This window comes from Brachypodium distachyon, chromosome 4, assembly GCF_000005505.3.
Source record: "Brachypodium distachyon strain Bd21 chromosome 4, Brachypodium_distachyon_v3.0, whole genome shotgun sequence".
In the NCBI taxonomy this organism is placed as follows: domain Eukaryota; kingdom Viridiplantae; phylum Streptophyta; class Magnoliopsida; order Poales; family Poaceae; genus Brachypodium; species Brachypodium distachyon.
Genome location: NC_016134.3, coordinates 44342171 through 44359456, shown reverse-complemented (window position 1 = coordinate 44359456; position 17286 = coordinate 44342171). Strand labels below are relative to the sequence as shown.

General features: G+C 46.7%; 5 protein-coding genes across 5 annotated transcripts; 3 read left to right on the top strand and 2 right to left on the bottom strand.

The window, feature by feature from the left end:
- The first annotated feature begins 426 nt into the window (after window positions 1-426).
- On the top strand, window positions 427-2027 carry LOC100825051 (aspartyl protease family protein At5g10770). Its single transcript, XM_024455290.1, has 2 exons — window positions 427-547; window positions 795-2027. The coding sequence occupies exons 1-2, from the start codon at window positions 460-462 to the stop codon at window positions 1985-1987; spliced, it is 1281 nt and encodes a 426-aa protein (XP_024311058.1). The 5' UTR covers window positions 427-459; the 3' UTR covers window positions 1988-2027.
- Window positions 2028-2917: 890 nt separating this feature from the next.
- LOC106866798 lies at window positions 2918-7461 on the top strand. Its single transcript, XM_014902609.2, has 5 exons — window positions 2918-3087; window positions 3485-3562; window positions 5295-5346; window positions 6453-6821; window positions 6931-7461. The coding sequence occupies exons 1-5, from the start codon at window positions 3019-3021 to the stop codon at window positions 7257-7259; spliced, it is 897 nt and encodes a 298-aa protein (XP_014758095.1). The 5' UTR covers window positions 2918-3018; the 3' UTR covers window positions 7260-7461.
- Window positions 7462-8610: 1149 nt separating this feature from the next.
- LOC100821962 (heat shock 70 kDa protein BIP5) lies at window positions 8611-10340 on the top strand. The gene is made up of 2 exons (XM_003576896.3): window positions 8611-9022; window positions 9169-10340. Exons 1-2 carry the CDS (start codon window positions 8688-8690, stop codon window positions 10148-10150), a joined length of 1317 nt encoding a protein of 438 aa, XP_003576944.2. The 5' UTR covers window positions 8611-8687; the 3' UTR covers window positions 10151-10340.
- LOC100821644 (putative wall-associated receptor kinase-like 16) lies at window positions 10215-13280 on the bottom strand. Its single transcript, XM_010240289.3, has 4 exons — window positions 12625-13280; window positions 12078-12528; window positions 11831-11992; window positions 10215-11509 (listed from the first exon to the last, which is right to left on the bottom strand). The coding sequence occupies exons 1-4, from the start codon at window positions 13096-13098 to the stop codon at window positions 10344-10346; spliced, it is 2253 nt and encodes a 750-aa protein (XP_010238591.1). The 5' UTR covers window positions 13099-13280; the 3' UTR covers window positions 10215-10343.
- A 1594-nt stretch (window positions 13281-14874) lies between these two features.
- LOC100821341 (calcium-dependent protein kinase 29) lies at window positions 14875-16396 on the bottom strand. Its single transcript, XM_010240288.3, has 3 exons — window positions 16259-16396; window positions 15681-15873; window positions 14875-15600 (listed from the first exon to the last, which is right to left on the bottom strand). The coding sequence occupies exons 2-3, from the start codon at window positions 15780-15782 to the stop codon at window positions 15397-15399; spliced, it is 306 nt and encodes a 101-aa protein (XP_010238590.1). The 5' UTR covers window positions 15783-15873; window positions 16259-16396; the 3' UTR covers window positions 14875-15396.
- Between the last annotated feature and the right edge of the window lie 890 nt (window positions 16397-17286).

Sequence of the window (17286 nt, the reverse complement as noted above, 5' to 3'; positions counted from 1 at the left end):
AAAACTCTAGCAACATCTACAACTTTTATTAAAAAAATTATTATAAATATATACTCATTTGGTATCGTAGATCTTAGTAGATTTTCTATATTCTTGGTCATGACTTTGGACAGGAACAGAAGAAGTATATTTGAAGGATGGAGCACGTCCTCTCCGCATTGATTTCTGTATCATAACTGTTTAAATCCATATAAACCATGAAGCAGTTTGAATCCCGAGGAAAGACGTATCAACTGAAAGTGTACACACGACACCGCACCTGTCCTCTGGATTTGCTCATGAGCGCGCATGCAAATGCAACGAGAGCATGATGCATGTGCATATGGGTAGGTGGCGAGCTTGATTTGCATGGGTACGCAGCCTGCAGCCACCACCTATGTATTAAACGTAAAAACAGCTCTTTGCATTCGAACAAACACCTTTACCCTTCGCCCTTCGGTTTACAACTATAGATGACAGATGGAGTACACACCTGTAGTCCTGCTTGTTCTTGCGCTAAACTGCACCTTTCAGTCATCCAGCAGCGCTAGCCCAGGCTCATCCTACGGTAATTCATGATCTCTTCTTGTGCATATCTAACTTAATGTAGTCTCTAATCCTATATGTTATCCAAGAATCTTTGCTCCTTTGATTGGGAATGGAATCACGATTCTAATGAAAGACGAGTACTTGTTTGGATTTAGTTAAATCGTTATATTCTCATGTCTATACAAAAAGCGTCTAGATACATGTAATATTGTGTCACTTAATATGGCCGGCGGGAATAGTTTACTGAACGAGTTTGTTTGTATCAGGTGTTCATTTGAATGCTGATGGAGCATTCCAATTCCCTGTATTCCACAAATATCATCCGTACTTGAATTCGATGGTCCAGGCTGCAAATATACCAGACTCCGCCGTCATTGGGGACGACAGTATCCGTAAAAACCAGTTCTTCATGGGCATTAGCCTTGGCACACCAGCTGTTTTTAATCTTGTCACCATTGATACTGGCTCTACCATCTCTTGGGTTCAGTGCCAATACTGCATTGTACATTGCTATACGCAAGACCAAAGGGCTGGGCCAACATTCAACACGTCCAGTTCCTCGACTTACCGGAGAGTTGGATGCTCAGCGCAGGTGTGCCATGACATGCACGTGAGCCAAAATATTCCTTCTGGCTGCGTCGAAGAGGAAGACTCTTGCATCTACAGCTTACGGTATGCATCGGGAGAATACTCGGCTGGGTACCTGAGCCAAGACAGGCTCACTCTTGCCAATAGCTACAGCATTCAGAAGTTCATCTTTGGCTGCGGTTCAGATAATAGATACAATGGACACAGTGCAGGTATCATTGGTTTCGGGAATAAGAGTTACTCGTTCTTCAACCAGATAGCCCAGCTAACGAATTACAGTGCCTTCTCCTACTGCTTCCCCAGCAATCAAGAAAATGAGGGGTTCCTGTCGATCGGGCCATATGTCAGAGATAGTAACAAGCTAATATTGACTCAACTGTTTGACTATGGCGCCCATTTACCAGTGTACGCTCTGCAGCAGTTTGACATGATGGTCAACGGGATGCGGCTCCAAGTCGATCCACCTGTCTATACGACTAGAATGACAGTTGTTGATTCTGGCACTGTTGAAACCTTCGTTCTATCTCCAGTGTTTCGTGCACTAGACAGGGCACTGACAAAGGCAATGGTAGCTGAGGGGTATGTCCGGGGAAGTGATAGCAAGGAGATTTGCTTCCATTCCAACGGCGATTCAGTAGACTGGAGTAAGTTACCAGTTGTTGAGATAAAATTTTCGAGATCTATCTTGAAGCTACCAGCGGAGAATGTGTTCTATTATGAAACTTCAGATGGTAGCATTTGCTCGACGTTTCAACCAGATGACGCTGGTGTGCCGGGGGTTCAGATTCTAGGGAACAGAGCAACGAGGTCGTTCAGGGTTGTGTTTGATATCCAGCAGAGGAACTTTGGCTTTGAAGCTGGTGCATGCTGAGGAACTTTGGATTTATATCCACGTCACTTGTTTCGGGACGGAGAGAGTATAAAGTTGTTTGCTGCCTTCTCTAATTTTGGAGGCATAATGTTCTGAATTTGTATTATTTGAGAAATAAAGATACAACGAAAAACGTTGCAATTTTATTATGTGTGTCGAGTGTGTGTTAGTGCTTGCAAGTTGGTAGGGGAGGATAGTCAGGACTGGGCATGGAAAGATAGGTGCTGCTGATAAGCCAGGAGGAGCAGAGAGAAGGAAACAATTCTTCTAATTCTTTGCTTAACATTGTACTCCAGCGCAGAGCTTGTATTGATGATCAATTGTGTGCATGCACAAGGTGCATGCTGAGCGCTTAGCTAGTTCTTAGTACAACTGACCACACAAATGAGCAAAAACAAAAAGAATTGCTGATTTCAACAATAATTTCTGAAAGTTTCTTTAATCTAGGTGAAAGTTAAAAAATTGTCAAAAAAATTTACACTCAAAATTTCTTTAGTTTACCATTATAAGTGATCCTAAATATTAGTTTAAATATGTCTACATTTAGTTGGAGTACGAGATTTTTATCGGAACAGGACTTGAGACTAGAGACGGGTCAGGCTAACCATTAATTATCATTCCATCGTTCAATGTTTAAAAGAAAATTCAAACAACGCCATTTTGTATTTTTCTGCAAGTTCTGTCAAGATAAGATACCCAGTAAACTTTTTGTAAAAAGTATAGCGGCTTTGTAGACTCCCTTCAGACTCTCAGAGAAAAAAGGTAGAGTAGCAGCAGGCGTGTTTTCTGTATTTGATCGACAGGTAAATCTGAGCCCTCGATTTGGGAATCGCACGGCGGACATGGAGCGAGCCCCTAGTCGCTAGACGACGACTGCTCTCTGAAACCAAAGCCGGCCTCAAAAGGAGCGTCAACACCGGCGAAGGCCAACCGCGGGGCTTCCTTTACCTTCCTTCGTCCACCTCGCCCCCAGGTGAACACGGTTGGGTTTCCGGCGATTCGATCAGGCCATCCGCGTTGCGACTCGGAAGATGGTGCACAAAAGGTCCACCGGGCGATTCGACTCCAGCGGCGGCGCCAGCTCCAATGCCGCCGCTCCGGTGTGTACAGTAGCTCGCAAACCATCTCCGCCTACTTTGCTTCTCGAGTTTTTTTTGGGTTTCCTCTTAGGTATTTTTGTGAGTGGGGTTCGTTCTTGCTTGCTTGAATGATCTGCGCCCTGGATAGCTCCTTTTACTGCAGTTTTGCGCAAGTGTTCTTCGGGGTTTTCCTTTTTTTGTCCGTCAGTTCGAACTGCGGCTGCGCACAAGTTGTTGCCGAGACCGAGCGGATTTTTTTGCCTTCGATTTGTTTTCTGCGAGGGTTGCCTAGTGGGCTCCGTTTCAATCGTTGCTTCGCACCGTCATTCGATACGGATGATCTCACCTGGTATATGATTCGCTTGCATCACAATCTACCTATTTTTCTCCTAAAACACAATCTATACCTATTTTCCAGGGCTATGCACCAATGGAGTTCACGCACAAGGGTATTAAGACAGATGAGCGTCGAGTGGCAATTTTCCCCACAGAGGCGGTATGACGTCTTTCTCACATGAGCCTGTCATTACTGATGATTTGTAAAGCTGGATTAAGTTTAGGCGTACAGTTTCAGAAAAATATGTCTGCCGGATGTTTACATTATTATCATATTTTGTACCTTTTTGAACAAGATATTTTGTTTCTGGGAATGAATTGTCAGTATCATGGGTTCTTAATTCAAATCTGATGAATAGCGCCCCTTCGGTGCTACTATGACTACATCCATTAATTGGGACTAGGAGATGTTAATTGCATCTCATATGATTTCTGCTGTATGAGCTTCCAGCTTTGTCTTGCACTCTAGTCTACGCCCAATTTTACAGGTTAAAATTTTGAATCTCGGGTTTCCAAGTTTTAGAAAATTATTATGTGTTATTCCTTGAAGGACCAAAAGTGCAAGCAATGTGTTCACTGCGCAATAATGATTTCTTGTTTATAATGCTAGAGTACAATCATGCGTTCGCTGTACATCAATGGTTCCTTGTTTACAAATTTACAAACCGGGGGTGTTTTAAGAGTGGGGTTCATTTTTGGCTGAACCATTTGCACCTGTATAGCACCGTTTGTTGTAAATTCACACATATGTTCATCGGGGTCCCTTTTTTCTTGATTTTGTGCTTCTTTAGATGCTGTGACTCCAACCACGTTTTGTGCACAAGGTATTGCAGAGTGGATCTTCCTTTTTGAGTTTGCCAAAAAAAAATTCCTTTTCTTGCAAGAATTCTAAAGCAAGATAAAGTGCCTAGTGGTTCTCTTTCCTCTGGTTGCTTCACCTAGTTATTTCGTAGAAACATTTGATAAAATGTTAGGATATGTATCATTTTTTAAACCTGTCATACACTTTAAATATATAATAGGTAGATGGATCATCTGTCCTTAGGCCTTAGCCATACTTTTTGGAAGAATCTTGCATGCCAAATATCATGGTAAAGATGTTAACTACTTTTCTTAGCAAGAGGCAAGCCATCTCCGATTACCATCAGTAGCAACCACAAGCTAAAAGCCTAAAACTCACAGGTATTCTTACAGAAGGGTTCAAACCAAGTGAACTTGCCAGGGGGTGTTCCCTCCTTTACGAAAAAAAGTAAACAAAAAAAAATGTTTCCAGACACGTAGGACAACAGACTTTGTCTAGTTGAAATATCTCATTTAGAAGCTCAGAGACACAAAGTAGACAGGATATTACTGACTGGAACCCATCACAGTGGTAACTCCAGGGACTAGCAGAAGCTTTTCCCTCAGCACGTCTACTCCTTGCTTAAGGAACCTATAAGAATGTATCCAATATAAAAATAGATTCACAGCAGCAACTGGGTAGTTGGCTCTGTTCTGTTGAAAACAAGCTTTATTGTGCTTGCGTCTGTTCCATTTTGACGTTAAGTGTTCTGCTACTAGATATTTCTGTTTGTATCCAATATCATTGATCCTGCTTCCGAAAATGCAAATAATGCTTCTTAGAACCCTTTATAAACCAAACGTACATTTTAGAGAGAGCCCAATCAATCATTACCCTACATTTTATGATGTTCCAAGAGTATTTTGCATCAAAGCATCTGAAGTACTATAGATTAATTTATTCCTCATCGTTATAAAATAGCATTTTCAATCTTCCCTGTATCCTCTTCTTAGCAGAACCGATTTGGTCAGAATGCTTTTCTTAAAGAGAGACACAGTTTACTAGTGTATTTTCCTGTCCATACATTTCATATGATTATTTTGTATTTCAGCTAGCACCTTACGAATCTTCTGCTCTAAGCTCAGGATACCTCTTTCCTCAGAGTAAGTTCTTCAACTTTGCTCTTTTGCCTTCTCTCTATCATTAACTTGTTTGTTGTTTCAGTTTCATAACCCTCATGTTCTCACTCAAGACCACCTGATGTTTAATTAGAGCTATAGCTTTTTAGTAGGCAGGCTGTTGTGTTTGTGCAGGGAGCTTCTCCTTTTCTTGTTGTTCCCTTTACTGCTATAATAGAAAGACCCGCAGGCTTTGGATGTTCTAGAGAACATCAACATTTGCGTTCTTATGCGTTTCTGTGAAGAAAGTGCTGCAAAACTCCCAAGATGTCATCTGCACAAACAGAGTAGAAAACCATCATTTATGTCATAATAAAAGAATGCATGTACTTCAACAGATGCTTTAGCCGTATACTAGTTTTACAGTCTCAATGAACTAAAATTGGTGTAAAAAAAAGTGAAGTTAATAAACAATAGAGACTGGATTTGCTACACCCGGGCGTGTTGCGCTTCCTATCGTGGCCGTCCGAGTGTCCTGGAGACACTACCGCTGCATCTTTGTGTCCACCTCCAGCGGGGCGGCGCGGCCCATGACAGCAGCAGCACATATGGCTGCGGCGCGCGTGGCGGCTCCCCCATATGGCGACGGCGCATGTCATGCTCTTGTTCTGCGCCCCTCTCTCTCTCTCTCTCTCTCACCCCACATGGATGTGCACGTCCCGAGGCACATAAAAGGGGTGGAGGTATGGGGAGCAGTACACTCGGGTGTAGCTTCATCTTTCCCTAAACAGTAGGAATTTTCTTGGAATTGGGTAGGGGTCGGGGTCTCTTGTAAAAAAAATCTGGATCTTTGTGACTGTTCACTTTGTAGGAAAATTCACATACATTTTAATGTTGTATAACTTAGAAAGATTAGAAATCCATGTACTTTTAACTATGCTTTCAATCTGCTACAGGAAAGTGATTGTAGCTGACCTTCCTTTTGGTTCAAAGCTAACCATCTAATCTGACATGTGGAAATATGCATGTTAATTGTTATTTATCATCCATTGTAATAGGACCATGGCATTGTTTTATATTTGTACGGCATAGTCTTGTTACATTATAATCTGTTATGTACATTTCATTCAACTATTTTTTTGTTGTTACAGCTTTTATTAGTCGGTTGCCCATGGTCTTTCTGTTTGCTGTCCTCTTCTCAGCGTGTTTTGTCAGCTCAGATGCACTTGATCCTAATTCAAAGGAGGGAAATTGCAACTTTAACATGATTGGGATCTCAGCTTTATCATGCCAGCATTTCAATGGATCATCAAACTTGCCCTCTGCATCTTGCTGCACATCATTGCTATATGCAATTGATGAGTTGCCTCCTGTTGGCGAGAGTGGAGAGTGCTGTTTATGTCGTTATACCATTAATAGAGGGCTCACACCTAAGTTGCCGACGTCATACATTGCTTGCAATGGGAAGGCTAGAGCTAATGTTACCAAATGGACGTATCCTATTCAAACATGTCGGCCAGGTAGAGGTTTTTACTTGTTCCTTTTTTTAGAGCTGTTCAAAGTTTCATTAGAGTAACATAGTAGTTGAATCGTAAAACCATTGATGTTCTTACTTTCTTTTACTCTCAGCTTGTAAAGGGAGGAACACCTTCCGTGGTAAAGATACTCCTGCACAGGTGGTGGATCATTGGGGAGGACATGGAAGCATTATCATCATAATCCTCGCTGTTGTGTCACTCTGTCTCATATTGTTGGTTGGCATCGCGTGCTTTTGCTGGTCGAGGCAAACAAGAAGAAGGCATGGGTCACTTCCCGTGAGAAACTTGGAAATACAGCAAGGAGAGATGCCAGATGAGTCTGGTTCACAGTCCGAAAGCAGTCGATCATCTGGACAGCTTAAGGGGCGTAGGAATTCATCAGGACGGCGGCGTTCGCTTCTTGGTTCACCCAATGTGTGAGGTTGTGTTTGGTTAAACGGGTTCTGGATCTGCTGGTAGGAGTAGAACTTCTCTGAAAATATACCCGGTATAAACGTAAGCCCTTTGCTGCATAACAAGAGCTGTAAAAAAGCACTGCATAACTAGAGGATACTTGGTGTTGGAGTACTTTTGGAAGAGGTTGTACGTGTTGCTACTCTTGTTATGGTTGTTACCTCTCTGCCACTTGGATGATCATACCGTTGCTGTAAACTTGTAACTGTGTTTCATAGAATGACCTGATTTAAACATATATACCATTGTGTTACAGTTAGCCCATGCCATGATCGTAATTCGTAACGTAGGTGCTTCTGAGAAACTATCAAAGCTGCTCAATCGCAAGCTGAGGTGGATTGGTGTCGGACTCCGCCCAAAAGTCATCCAAAAGGAGTCCTCTCTGCGACGGCCTCAATCATCCATCCTGGACCCTCGGCGACCCTCACCTAACCCCTGCGCCACCCCGACGTAATTCCTGGCCGAAATCAAGTCCACAGATGTGGGATCGAGGTCGCCAGAAGAGCAGTGGCGCCCGCTCCGGAGGAGCAGCAATGGCAGTGGCGGAGGAGCAAGAGAACGGCATGGGAAAGGTGGAGGAGCGGCAGGGTTGGGGCGGAGGAGGAGCAGGGAGCGGTTGAGGAGGAACAAAAGGGCGGCATGAAAGAGAGAGGAGAAGAGGGGTGAGGAAATTCTTTGTGACTGATTCATGGGACTCACGTGTCAGTGTGACGTATAAAAGGAAATAGAGAATGAAGTTTAGGGACAGGGGCAGATTCACGCATAGGGCAATTGGGGCTATAGCCCTAGGCATGAGATGGCTGCTACATGTATCGTGCCATAGACATTTGGCAAAAAATAACTGATTAACAACGGATTAACTCTAGACTTACATACTTAGCCCAGTTTAGCTCTAGTTTGTGTACAATCTTGGATCCGTGACTGTTTTGGGAAGTTGCTGGAGGAAGCAGTTATAAAATTGGTTTTAAGGAATCCAATTTTAGAGAACCTATTGAAAGATGCTAAGAGCATCTCTCTGGGTGTTACCGTCGCACCGTAGCACGGCTGAAAGTTTAAAAAAAAAGGGTGAGTTTATAAATTATGTGTCTTAAATTTTGTCTTGTCAAGGTCTTCTATTTCTAGATTAGTTTTGTTTTTCTATTTGTGTCTATAAATTTGGATTTGCAATTTTGTAGGATTGTAAACATATATATGAACTTACATGAAAAAAGACTCAATTTGACTGGGGACAAAACTGGTTGTGTAATCAAAGCCGCTCAATCCCAATATGAGGTGGATTTGTGTAACCTAACTTAAGTAGGTCGGTGATGCCGTCGCCGTTCCAATATCACTAGTATCATAATAAAAAACTAAAAAGGAGTCCTCTCTGCGACGGCCTCAATCATCCATCCTCCCATGGCTAATTCGGATCGAATCGCCGTCTTACTGATCTGCCTGCAGCTCCTGCCGTCAGGGTTTCTGGGTCATGCGGCTGCGCTGATGGACAGTCCCCTGCCCAGCAGGCCGTTCCGGCTCGGCAGCGTCATCGCCGTCCGTCTCGGCAACACCAGATCCTGCGTCTCCGGCTACGGCAACGGCCACGCCGGGGCGCCCGTGTTCCGGTTCTGCATCCCCTCATGGGTCGCCTTCTCCGACGACGGCGCCGCCCTCGTCGGCGAGGCCGCAAAGGACCACGCCGCCGCTAACCCTCAGGCCGCCGTCTTTGGCTTCAAGCGCCTGCTCGGGAAAACGTACGATCAATTCTAACACACGCCTTCTTCTTAATCTGCACTATAATTCAGATGAATTTGTAGTTAGTTACTACTGTACTTACTGCTACCTACTTGTTGATTCGATTCGTTTGATCGATATTAACTTGGATCTCAAATTTGTGCAGATTTGGGCACGAGGACGTGCAGAGAGAGAGTTTCCCGTACAAGATCGTGTACAAGGAAACAAGCAGCACGGGCACAGGAATCCAGGTGGCGAAGAAGCAGCTGCTCCACGTCGAGGACGTGGCCGCCATGGTGCTGGCGGAGCTCAAGTGTCGAGCCGAGGCCTTCCTCGGCCACAAGGTCCACTACGCCGTCCTCACCGTCCCCAGCTACTTCCGCGACGCGTCCCGCCTCGCCGCCTTCGACGCCGTCACGTCCGCCGGCCTGGAGCCCGTCAGGATCATCGACGAGCCCACCGCCGCCGCCCTCGCGCACGGCCTCCACGAAAACGAGATCACGAAGAACGTCCTGGTGCTGCACGTCGGCGGCGGCACGGCGGAGGCCACCGTCCTGGTCCACGAGGACGGCGTGTTCGAGGCCATCGGGACGTGGCATGACGCGCACCTCGGAGGGGACGACTTCGACCGGAGAACGGCCAACCACTTCCTGCAACTGATCCGGGAGAAGCACAGCGTCGACATTGGCAACGACACGGCGAAGCTCTGGAAGCTGAGAGCAGAGTGCGAGCGCGCCAAGAAGGAACTGAGCGACCGAGATGTCGCCCGTGTGAGCGTCAATTCCATCGTCGACGGCGTGGATTTGTTTGAGCCTCTGACACGAGCAAAGTTCGAGGAGCTCAACCACGATCTCTTCGGCAGGATCATGTCAGTGGTGGACAAGGCCATGGTTGGGAGCGAACTGGCCGAGAAGAAGGAACTGGTTGACGAGATCGTTCTCGTCGGCGGGAGCAGCAGGATGCCGAGGATTCAGGAACTCATCAGCGACTACTTTGGCGGAAGACAAGTACGGATCGGTACGGCAGCGGTGGAGCCTGACGAAGCTGTGGTTCATGGTGGAGCTCTTCTCAGCCATCCTACGGCAGGGGGTTACGAATGTCTGGGTGGCGAACGGCGTCAGTTTGGGGCTTCTACGGACTTGTGTTAAATTATCTTTCACAGAGGATTGATCCGGCAAAGATATCCGCAATGCACGTATACGCTTGTGCTAGTAAAGACAGAAGTCCCAACAAATCAAGTTGAAACACCGGAGGAGGACTAGATAACACATTAAAGCTATTTAGCTGCAACAATTTTCTGCATATTTTGCAGCCAAAACAAAAGATACAATTTGATAACTCTTAACGCCCTGACTGCAGACCCGTAATACCTATCTTCTCGGTGCTGACAGTCGAGCTGGCCATGGACGACGGCTCCCCAAGCAAGCTCTCCGTATCCTCTTGTGCTTCCTTCCCCCATGGATGGTGATGCATCCCCTTCCTCAGCCCGCCAAGCTTCTCGGCAACTTCCCTCATTGATGGCCTGTTCTCACCATACATCTCCAAGCACTGCTTCGCTAGCTCCGCAATCTCTTGAATAAACCTTGCGTTGTCCTCCTCGTCCTTAATATGCTCATCCAGGATCTCCGCAACCTTATTCTCCTTCATCGCAGACAAGAACACCACGGACAGGCTCTTCTCGTGTTCAGCGGCGAAGAGATTGACCGGCTTCTTCCGCGTGAGTAACTCCAGAAGGACAACCCCAAAGCTGTACACGTCACTCTTATATGTCATCCGGCAAGTTTGCACATACTCCGGGTCGAGGTACCCACACGTCCCCTGCATAAATGTTGCAAACTGTGACTCGTCGGTCGCCCCCAAGATGGAGGTGCCGAAATCGGAGACTTTAGCCTTGCGGTCGGCGTCGATGAGGATGTTGGAGGACTTGACGTCGCCGTGGAGGATGGGCGGCGAAGCGCACGAATGGAGGTAGGCGAGCGCGTCGGCGGACTCGTGGGCGATCTCCAAGCGAGCGGCCAGGGAGAGGCGTTGGCCATGGCTGCCATGGATGAGTTGGAAGAGCGTGCCGTTCGGGATGAACTCGTACACCAACATGGGGACTTCCACCTCGAGGCAGCACCCGAGGAGCTTCACGATGTTCCTGTGGTTGATCTGGGACAGGATCAGCATCTCTTTGCCAAACTCTGCCTTCTGCTTCTCGTCGATCGTCATGCATCTCTTGACTGCTACCTCCAGGTCGTTGCCCTCCAGAAGTCCTCTGTACACAGTTCCGTTTCCTCCCCGGCCCACTATCCGTTGTGCACTGAACATGTCCGTGGCTTTCTGTAGCTCTTCCTTCGTGAAGATTTTGAATGAATTGGCTTGCTTTGACTTCATCTCTTCGAATAATAGTAGGCCACCGTGCTGCCGAAAGTAGTTCTCTTTCATCTTCTGTGATTTCTTTCTCTCGCGGATCAAGCATGCGCATGCTATAGCAATCACAATGATGACGAGTCCAACACTTGCGCCTGTGCATGATTATCGTTACAACAACTAGATCAGTTGAGATATTTTGTCAGAAATGAATGTGATTTCACATGAGCTGGGAGTAGTATTCAAGAGAAAAAACAATTATTCCTAATAAGGAACACATAAATGATTGGCAGAGCTTGTTTTCTAATCTAAAGAAAAAAAATACTAAATCCATTCAATCATGTTGGAGTTCTGTTTGCTAGTAGGTTGCCTGTTGGGCACTAATACTACTGATCCTACGGTACATATTGATAGTCTAATTAATTGTCCGTATATAAGTGATGTTATTTTAGTGCTTAACAAGGAGAAGAACCCACCTACAACCGGTAGCGCAGGAAAACGGGAAGGCTTCTGAATTGGCACGCAAACGCCGTTTATGGTGGAATTCCCCGGGTGGCATGGGCAGTTGTAGCCCCCCGGCGTGTTCACGCAGACCCCAAATGGGCATAGATTGGAATTTCCAAGGCAGTCGTCAATATCTGCGACAAACACTTGTAAGTTCATAATTCTATTTGGTTGTAGGAATGTTGAAGGGACCAAAAACTAAAGCAGGAATGATCGAACCTTGGCATCCACCAGTGATGTAAGGGTTGCCTTCATATCCATTCCGGCACCTGCAGCGGTAACCTGGCTGCTTACCGGTGGAATCGAGGCACTGGCTGTTGCTGCTGACACACGCGTAGGTGCTCATATTCTGCCTAGCAACCCGGCAAGAAACCTGCGCGATCAGCCAGTTGAGGATGACCGGGACCTTCCCGTTGTTGGTGTCGTTGAACACCGTGGAGGTGACGAAGCTCGGGCGGAAGTCGAGAGCCGCCTTTTCCATCACCGCCATGTAGCCGCAGCGCCTGTCTTGCTGCCTCCATGTCACGCTGCCGTTGTATCGCTCGTTGAAATAGCTCTCGTAATACGTTATGTCCTTCGGGACGTCCGCCTGGCAGCAGCCGTTGCCGGAGCACGAGCCGTTCTGAAGTGGCAGTGCATCGTCGCATCTTGACAGACAACCTATCACATACTGCAAACGCAACAATCATACATATTTGTGTGAGATCCATGCCGTTAATTAGAATTAGTAGAACAGAATTCAGCTGAGACGTGCTATATAGCTTACGGAGGAGCTCATCATGTAAGCCAGAGTGTAGCAGCCGATGACGACGATCTTGTTGTCGGCGTCCGAAATCCAGAAACCTGAATTGGTGAAGTCTGAGGACGCCTCGAAGGGGGTGGTGAGGTTGGTGGCAGGGTCGTAGCACAGCGAGGAGATGAGCGTCTTCACCCGGACCTTGCCGTCCGGCACGGAGATGCTCATCACCTCGAAATCCCCCCAGAAAGGCTTGCTGCTGGTACTGCCCGTGCCTCTACTGCCAATGCTTCTGTTGCAGCCGAGCTGAAAGCCGTCCAGCGCGCACTGCTCGCCGATGCCGAAGGGGAACGGGATGTCGACGTCGCCGCACTTGGCCGGGCACCCGGGCCGGTGGCCTGCCGCTGCCGGCGCTTCCGCGCTGCAGCTGCAGATCACTGAAAGGCAGAGAAGAAGATGGCAAGGAAGAAGAACAAGCCGATGGTCATACTCAAACTTGGTCATCTTTGGTTAAGTTTGTGGACGGGTGTGCAATTGTGCTGAAGCTCTAGCTGAAGGCGATGGTGCTGCAATGGGCTGCAACTAAATAGATGAAAGATCAAGCTATAGCCGACGACTGATTGACTCCGGCCCACTTGACACTTGTGGCTATGGTGTAATTGGAGTGACAATTAACTGACAAAACATGGATATGTGGTTGTATTATTCATGCTTGCTTGGAGACATGCCAAGACTTGGACTTGGCCGGTCTTCCCCCCGAAATTTCATTGATATGATGAAGAGGAGATGGAGCTGCTGTGTTACCTGGTAGGGCCGAGTTCCTGATCAGTTAGGACTAGTATGTCTTCCAATAAGGTGTGGTCATGTTACATGTCGTACGGTCCATGCACGTTAATTAGCGGAAACATACAAAGACTGGATTGAGGACTGAATTGTTGAGATCCGGCCAGTGTATTGACAACCTCACGATATCACATAGGACGACATCAAAACTGGGCAGCCAAATTAAGAGGCAAAGACATATTTACCTCTCACGCAAGTTTTTTTTTTTTTGACAGCTGCCTCTCGCGCAAGTTGGTCGTTGCTCGTTTCCATGCAGATATGTCTAATCAGGATGGGCCAACTGAGTGATACGTCATGATAGTGATTACCTGGAATATTTGAAGTACCTTCTTCTTGAAAAAAGGAAGTACAAACTCATTTATTTCGTTTGTGTACCTTCTTCTTGAAAAAAAGGAATGTTTGTGTATTTTAGTTTGTTCTAAGTTAACCTAGTATCATTAGAATTATTTTGATATTATGCTTGTTTGGGGTCACATATATTGGTAATTTTTTCTATAAAGTTTGAGTTCTATTGGAGCATATACAATGCAATGTGCTTATAGAATTAACCTAAAGTGGACTATTTTTTACAGACAACAGTATGTACAAACCTCTCTTTGTTGGCAGCATTAATAACTTGGATTGTACATGTCCTTAAAAACAGAGGATGTGCTGCTATCATGTATCGATCGAGAGTTCGTGGAACCCTAGCCGCCACCAGGAGAAAAGCCGCCGGTGTCGTCTTCGTCGGTTCCCCTCGTCTCTGGCTTTTGGCCATCAGGAGGTGAGAGGAACCACGGATCAACATCTGGCCATCGTCTTAGTACATTTTTTATAAGGTTTTGTGTATCCTTGGCGACGTCGTCCTGACGGTGGAGACGACGACGCTCGGATTTTTGGTCTCCGGCTCCATCCCCGTTTTGGCGTGTCTATCATGGTCTACTCCATTGAGTTTGTGGATCTCACGGCTCGAAATTTTGTGATTTTGGTCTTCTTCCTCCATGGTTCGGCGATGATTAAATGGTTTGACAACCTGTCTTGTGAGGGGTGTGTCCCCGGCCACCGTGTGTTGAACGATCTTAAGTTCTCACCCGCTGGGGTGGGCGGCTCATGCGGCACAGTAAAACCTACAAGACAAGTTCAGTTTATGCAGGTTTGGTCTTGTACTGTTTCGTCACCAGATATTTGGAGAAACATCAAGATGCAAAAGACGCAGCTAGAGGAGTTGGCTTCAAAGATTTTTGATTTAACTTTCAGTTTATCTGAAATCTTTGTTGTCGTTTTAGTTTTTTCGATCAGATGTACTTTATTTGTTGAATAAATAAAACCAGATCGTTGTTTAAAAAAAAAAGAGAGGATGTGATGCCAGTGGTATTTCAGAATTCAGAAGGAAACCCGAGGAGCAGGGCAACGCATCAAACGCCTCACGTCACGTTTGAGCTGTATAGATCAACTGTCTTACTGTGCATGCATGCAATCACTTTTATTGATAAAGCAAATTAAGGATGTGATTAGGAGAACAGATTCCACCAATCACTTTTAACATGGACAAGCCCAGTAACCAAGCGTTACTTCTCCCGTTCGATCTTGCGCTATTATTAGACGTGTCAACTGCTGCTTGCGTTGGAATTGGTCCGGTCCACGCGTGTCCCGCACTCCGCGGAGCATGGATCATCCAGCTGGTACATTCTTTGTGCAGTTAATCCGCAAGCGCGCACAACCTTTCGAGTTCGAGTGGGTCACATTTCTCCGTGTTCTAACATCTCATGCTAGGAATCGTGCTCTGCGACAAACACCAGAGACGAGAGACCAGCTAGCATGAGCGCGCTTGGACGGTGGTGTCCTCTCTCTGTCTTCCAAAGACTCACCCAGTTCAAACAAAAACTAAAAAAGGATTCACCCAGCAAAAAGATTCACCCAGTTCAAACAAAAACTAAAAAAGGATTCACCCAGCAAAAAGCTCGTTTTTTGTTTCCTTTCTCAGATCATGTCCTGTTGTTGTTTCGCCACGGTGGCGGCTGCGCCACGTGGGGTGATGGGATCAAGAATCTTCAGGGACGTCTCCTTGAACATCTTTCGGCTCAGGGTGTTGAAAACCGCTCTCGAGTACTGCCTCGACGCGTTCCTCCAGTCCACTCCGGCCTTCATCATCAGCTCGAACTCCTCGTAGCTTATCTTCCCGTCCTGCACATTTCAGTGTCAGTTATATAAGTTTGCTCATTCTTGGCTTCCTTCTTTGAAGGTGACAATGATGATGATACAACCTTGTCGATGTCGATGTCGAAGATGATGTCTTCGATGGCCTTCTGGTCGCCTCTCGGGGACAGCGCCTCCTTGAGCTCCTCCATCTCGATGAACCCGCTCATGTTCTTGTCGAAGTAGTTGAACACCTTGGGGAGGTGCTCCTATTTTTTAGCCGCATCGAGAAAAAATGCAGTGCTGGAAGCTGAATAGGACCTATTTTTTAGCGGTCATGCCAAAAAAAAATCTACATAAGTGCCCCCATACTTTGATGATTTGCACTTATTAATAGCTGAGTCACCTAAAGCCCTACCACAGTACAATCGCTCTCCCCCATCCCCCTCGTTGAGACAAAAATCATAACAGCGCAATCTGCTGCCTAGCATACATGGGACACCCCGGGGGATCATAAAATCGAACACATCCATGAATAAAAACAGGCAATCCTTGATTAGAGAACCTAACATCAGAACCAAAAGCGCGAGAACATGAAGACATCTGGAAACCCTAATGTTTCCAAACAAATCACCGAGCCCCTCTAATCCCTTGTGTGCCTACAAACCCTAGAACAAAAAATCTACAGACGCACGAAGGGGCGCACCTGAGAGAGACAAATAAGAACCTCGCCGTCCGAATCTAAACTCCGCGACGCGTGGGGAAGCCGGCGACGGGAACGAACAGAAACAACTGTTCGAAGCGAAACAGAAGACATAACCGTGCGGGGGCGAGCCGATACAAACAGGCCGAGCTAAAGAATGGATAGATGGGCAGGACCTGCAAAAATACACATCCCCTGCGGCCCGGCCCGAACTCCAGCCCAAAACAGGACCGCTCGCGGCAACAGAAAAAAGAAAAACCAACGCGAATCTAAAAGATGATCGGACGGTTGAAAACACGTCGACTGAGAAACACAAGATCTCAGGCCACTTATCCCTAGCAAAACCGATTAATTAATTAAGGACTCCTGTTTGGGAGGGGAGCAAGAGGGAGACGGCTGACTCGGAGATTACGAGCTTTTTTTTGTGACAGCTCCGTGCATGGATATCGAAAGGCACTCGACCCGTTCATATATACAGATCTCGATGCAGCAATCACGCTCGATCTCTGCTTGACGGTCTGACTAACAAGTACTAGTACTGATCAGGCGATTCTATTTCTGCTGTAAAGCATGAGGTTCAGTCTAGCTATCTTATTGGCATGTACGGGGTATTGGTTCGCACCAACACACGGAATATCCATAGCTGTCGATCGAGCCGCGGCGCTCAAGACATTTCACACGCATTTGCAATGGACGATCGACAAGAGATATGTATAGACCAGAAAGGAGCCGGGAACACACAACGAGTGCCAGCTGCCGATCGATCTCTTCCACTAGATAAGCTAGATTCTCCACACTATCGATTAATCGAGCGCAGTGGCTAGGACAGTCGTAGTAGCCCCCATTTGGTAGCGGTTCCGGTTCAGTCCTTTGACACCACAGGAAAACCGCAGAAAAGCGACCGGGTGCGCACTTCCCCGGCCAGATCGAAAAATGGAGTCGCCGGCCAGCCGGGGCCGGGTTGCGTCCACGTCACACCCTCTTCCCCCGGTGGAGAGCTGCGCGGACACGTGGCAGGGTGCCACGCACGC

Excerpts from the sequence above, each read along its gene's own strand:
- LOC100825051 (XM_024455290.1), top strand. The coding sequence starts at position 460 with ATGGAGTACACACCTGTAGTCCTGCTTGTTCTTGCGCTAAACTGCACC. Across the intron at positions 548-794 it reads TAGCCCAGGCTCATCCTACG|GTGTTCATTTGAATGCTGAT; the intron begins GTAATTCATGAT and ends TGTTTGTATCAG.
- LOC106866798 (XM_014902609.2), top strand. The coding sequence starts at position 3,019 with ATGGTGCACAAAAGGTCCACCGGGCGATTCGACTCCAGCGGCGGCGCC. Across the intron at positions 3,563-5,294 it reads CAATTTTCCCCACAGAGGCG|CTAGCACCTTACGAATCTTC; the intron begins GTATGACGTCTT and ends TTTGTATTTCAG. Across the intron at positions 5,347-6,452 it reads AGGATACCTCTTTCCTCAGA|CTTTTATTAGTCGGTTGCCC; the intron begins GTAAGTTCTTCA and ends TTGTTGTTACAG.
- LOC100821962 (XM_003576896.3), top strand. The coding sequence starts at position 8,688 with ATGGCTAATTCGGATCGAATCGCCGTCTTACTGATCTGCCTGCAGCTC. Across the intron at positions 9,023-9,168 it reads AAGCGCCTGCTCGGGAAAAC|ATTTGGGCACGAGGACGTGC; the intron begins GTACGATCAATT and ends AAATTTGTGCAG.
- LOC100821644 (XM_010240289.3), bottom strand. The coding sequence starts at position 13,098 with ATGACCAAGTTTGAGTATGACCATCGGCTTGTTCTTCTTCCTTGCCAT. Across the intron at positions 12,529-12,624 it reads CTTACATGATGAGCTCCTCC|TATGTGATAGGTTGTCTGTC; the intron begins GTAAGCTATATA and ends TTGCGTTTGCAG. Across the intron at positions 11,510-11,830 it reads TCCTGCGCTACCGGTTGTAG|GCGCAAGTGTTGGACTCGTC; the intron begins GTGGGTTCTTCT and ends AATCATGCACAG.
- LOC100821341 (XM_010240288.3), bottom strand. The coding sequence starts at position 15,782 with ATGAGCGGGTTCATCGAGATGGAGGAGCTCAAGGAGGCGCTGTCCCCG. Across the intron at positions 15,601-15,680 it reads TCGACATCGACATCGACAAG|GACGGGAAGATAAGCTACGA; the intron begins GTTGTATCATCA and ends TGAAATGTGCAG.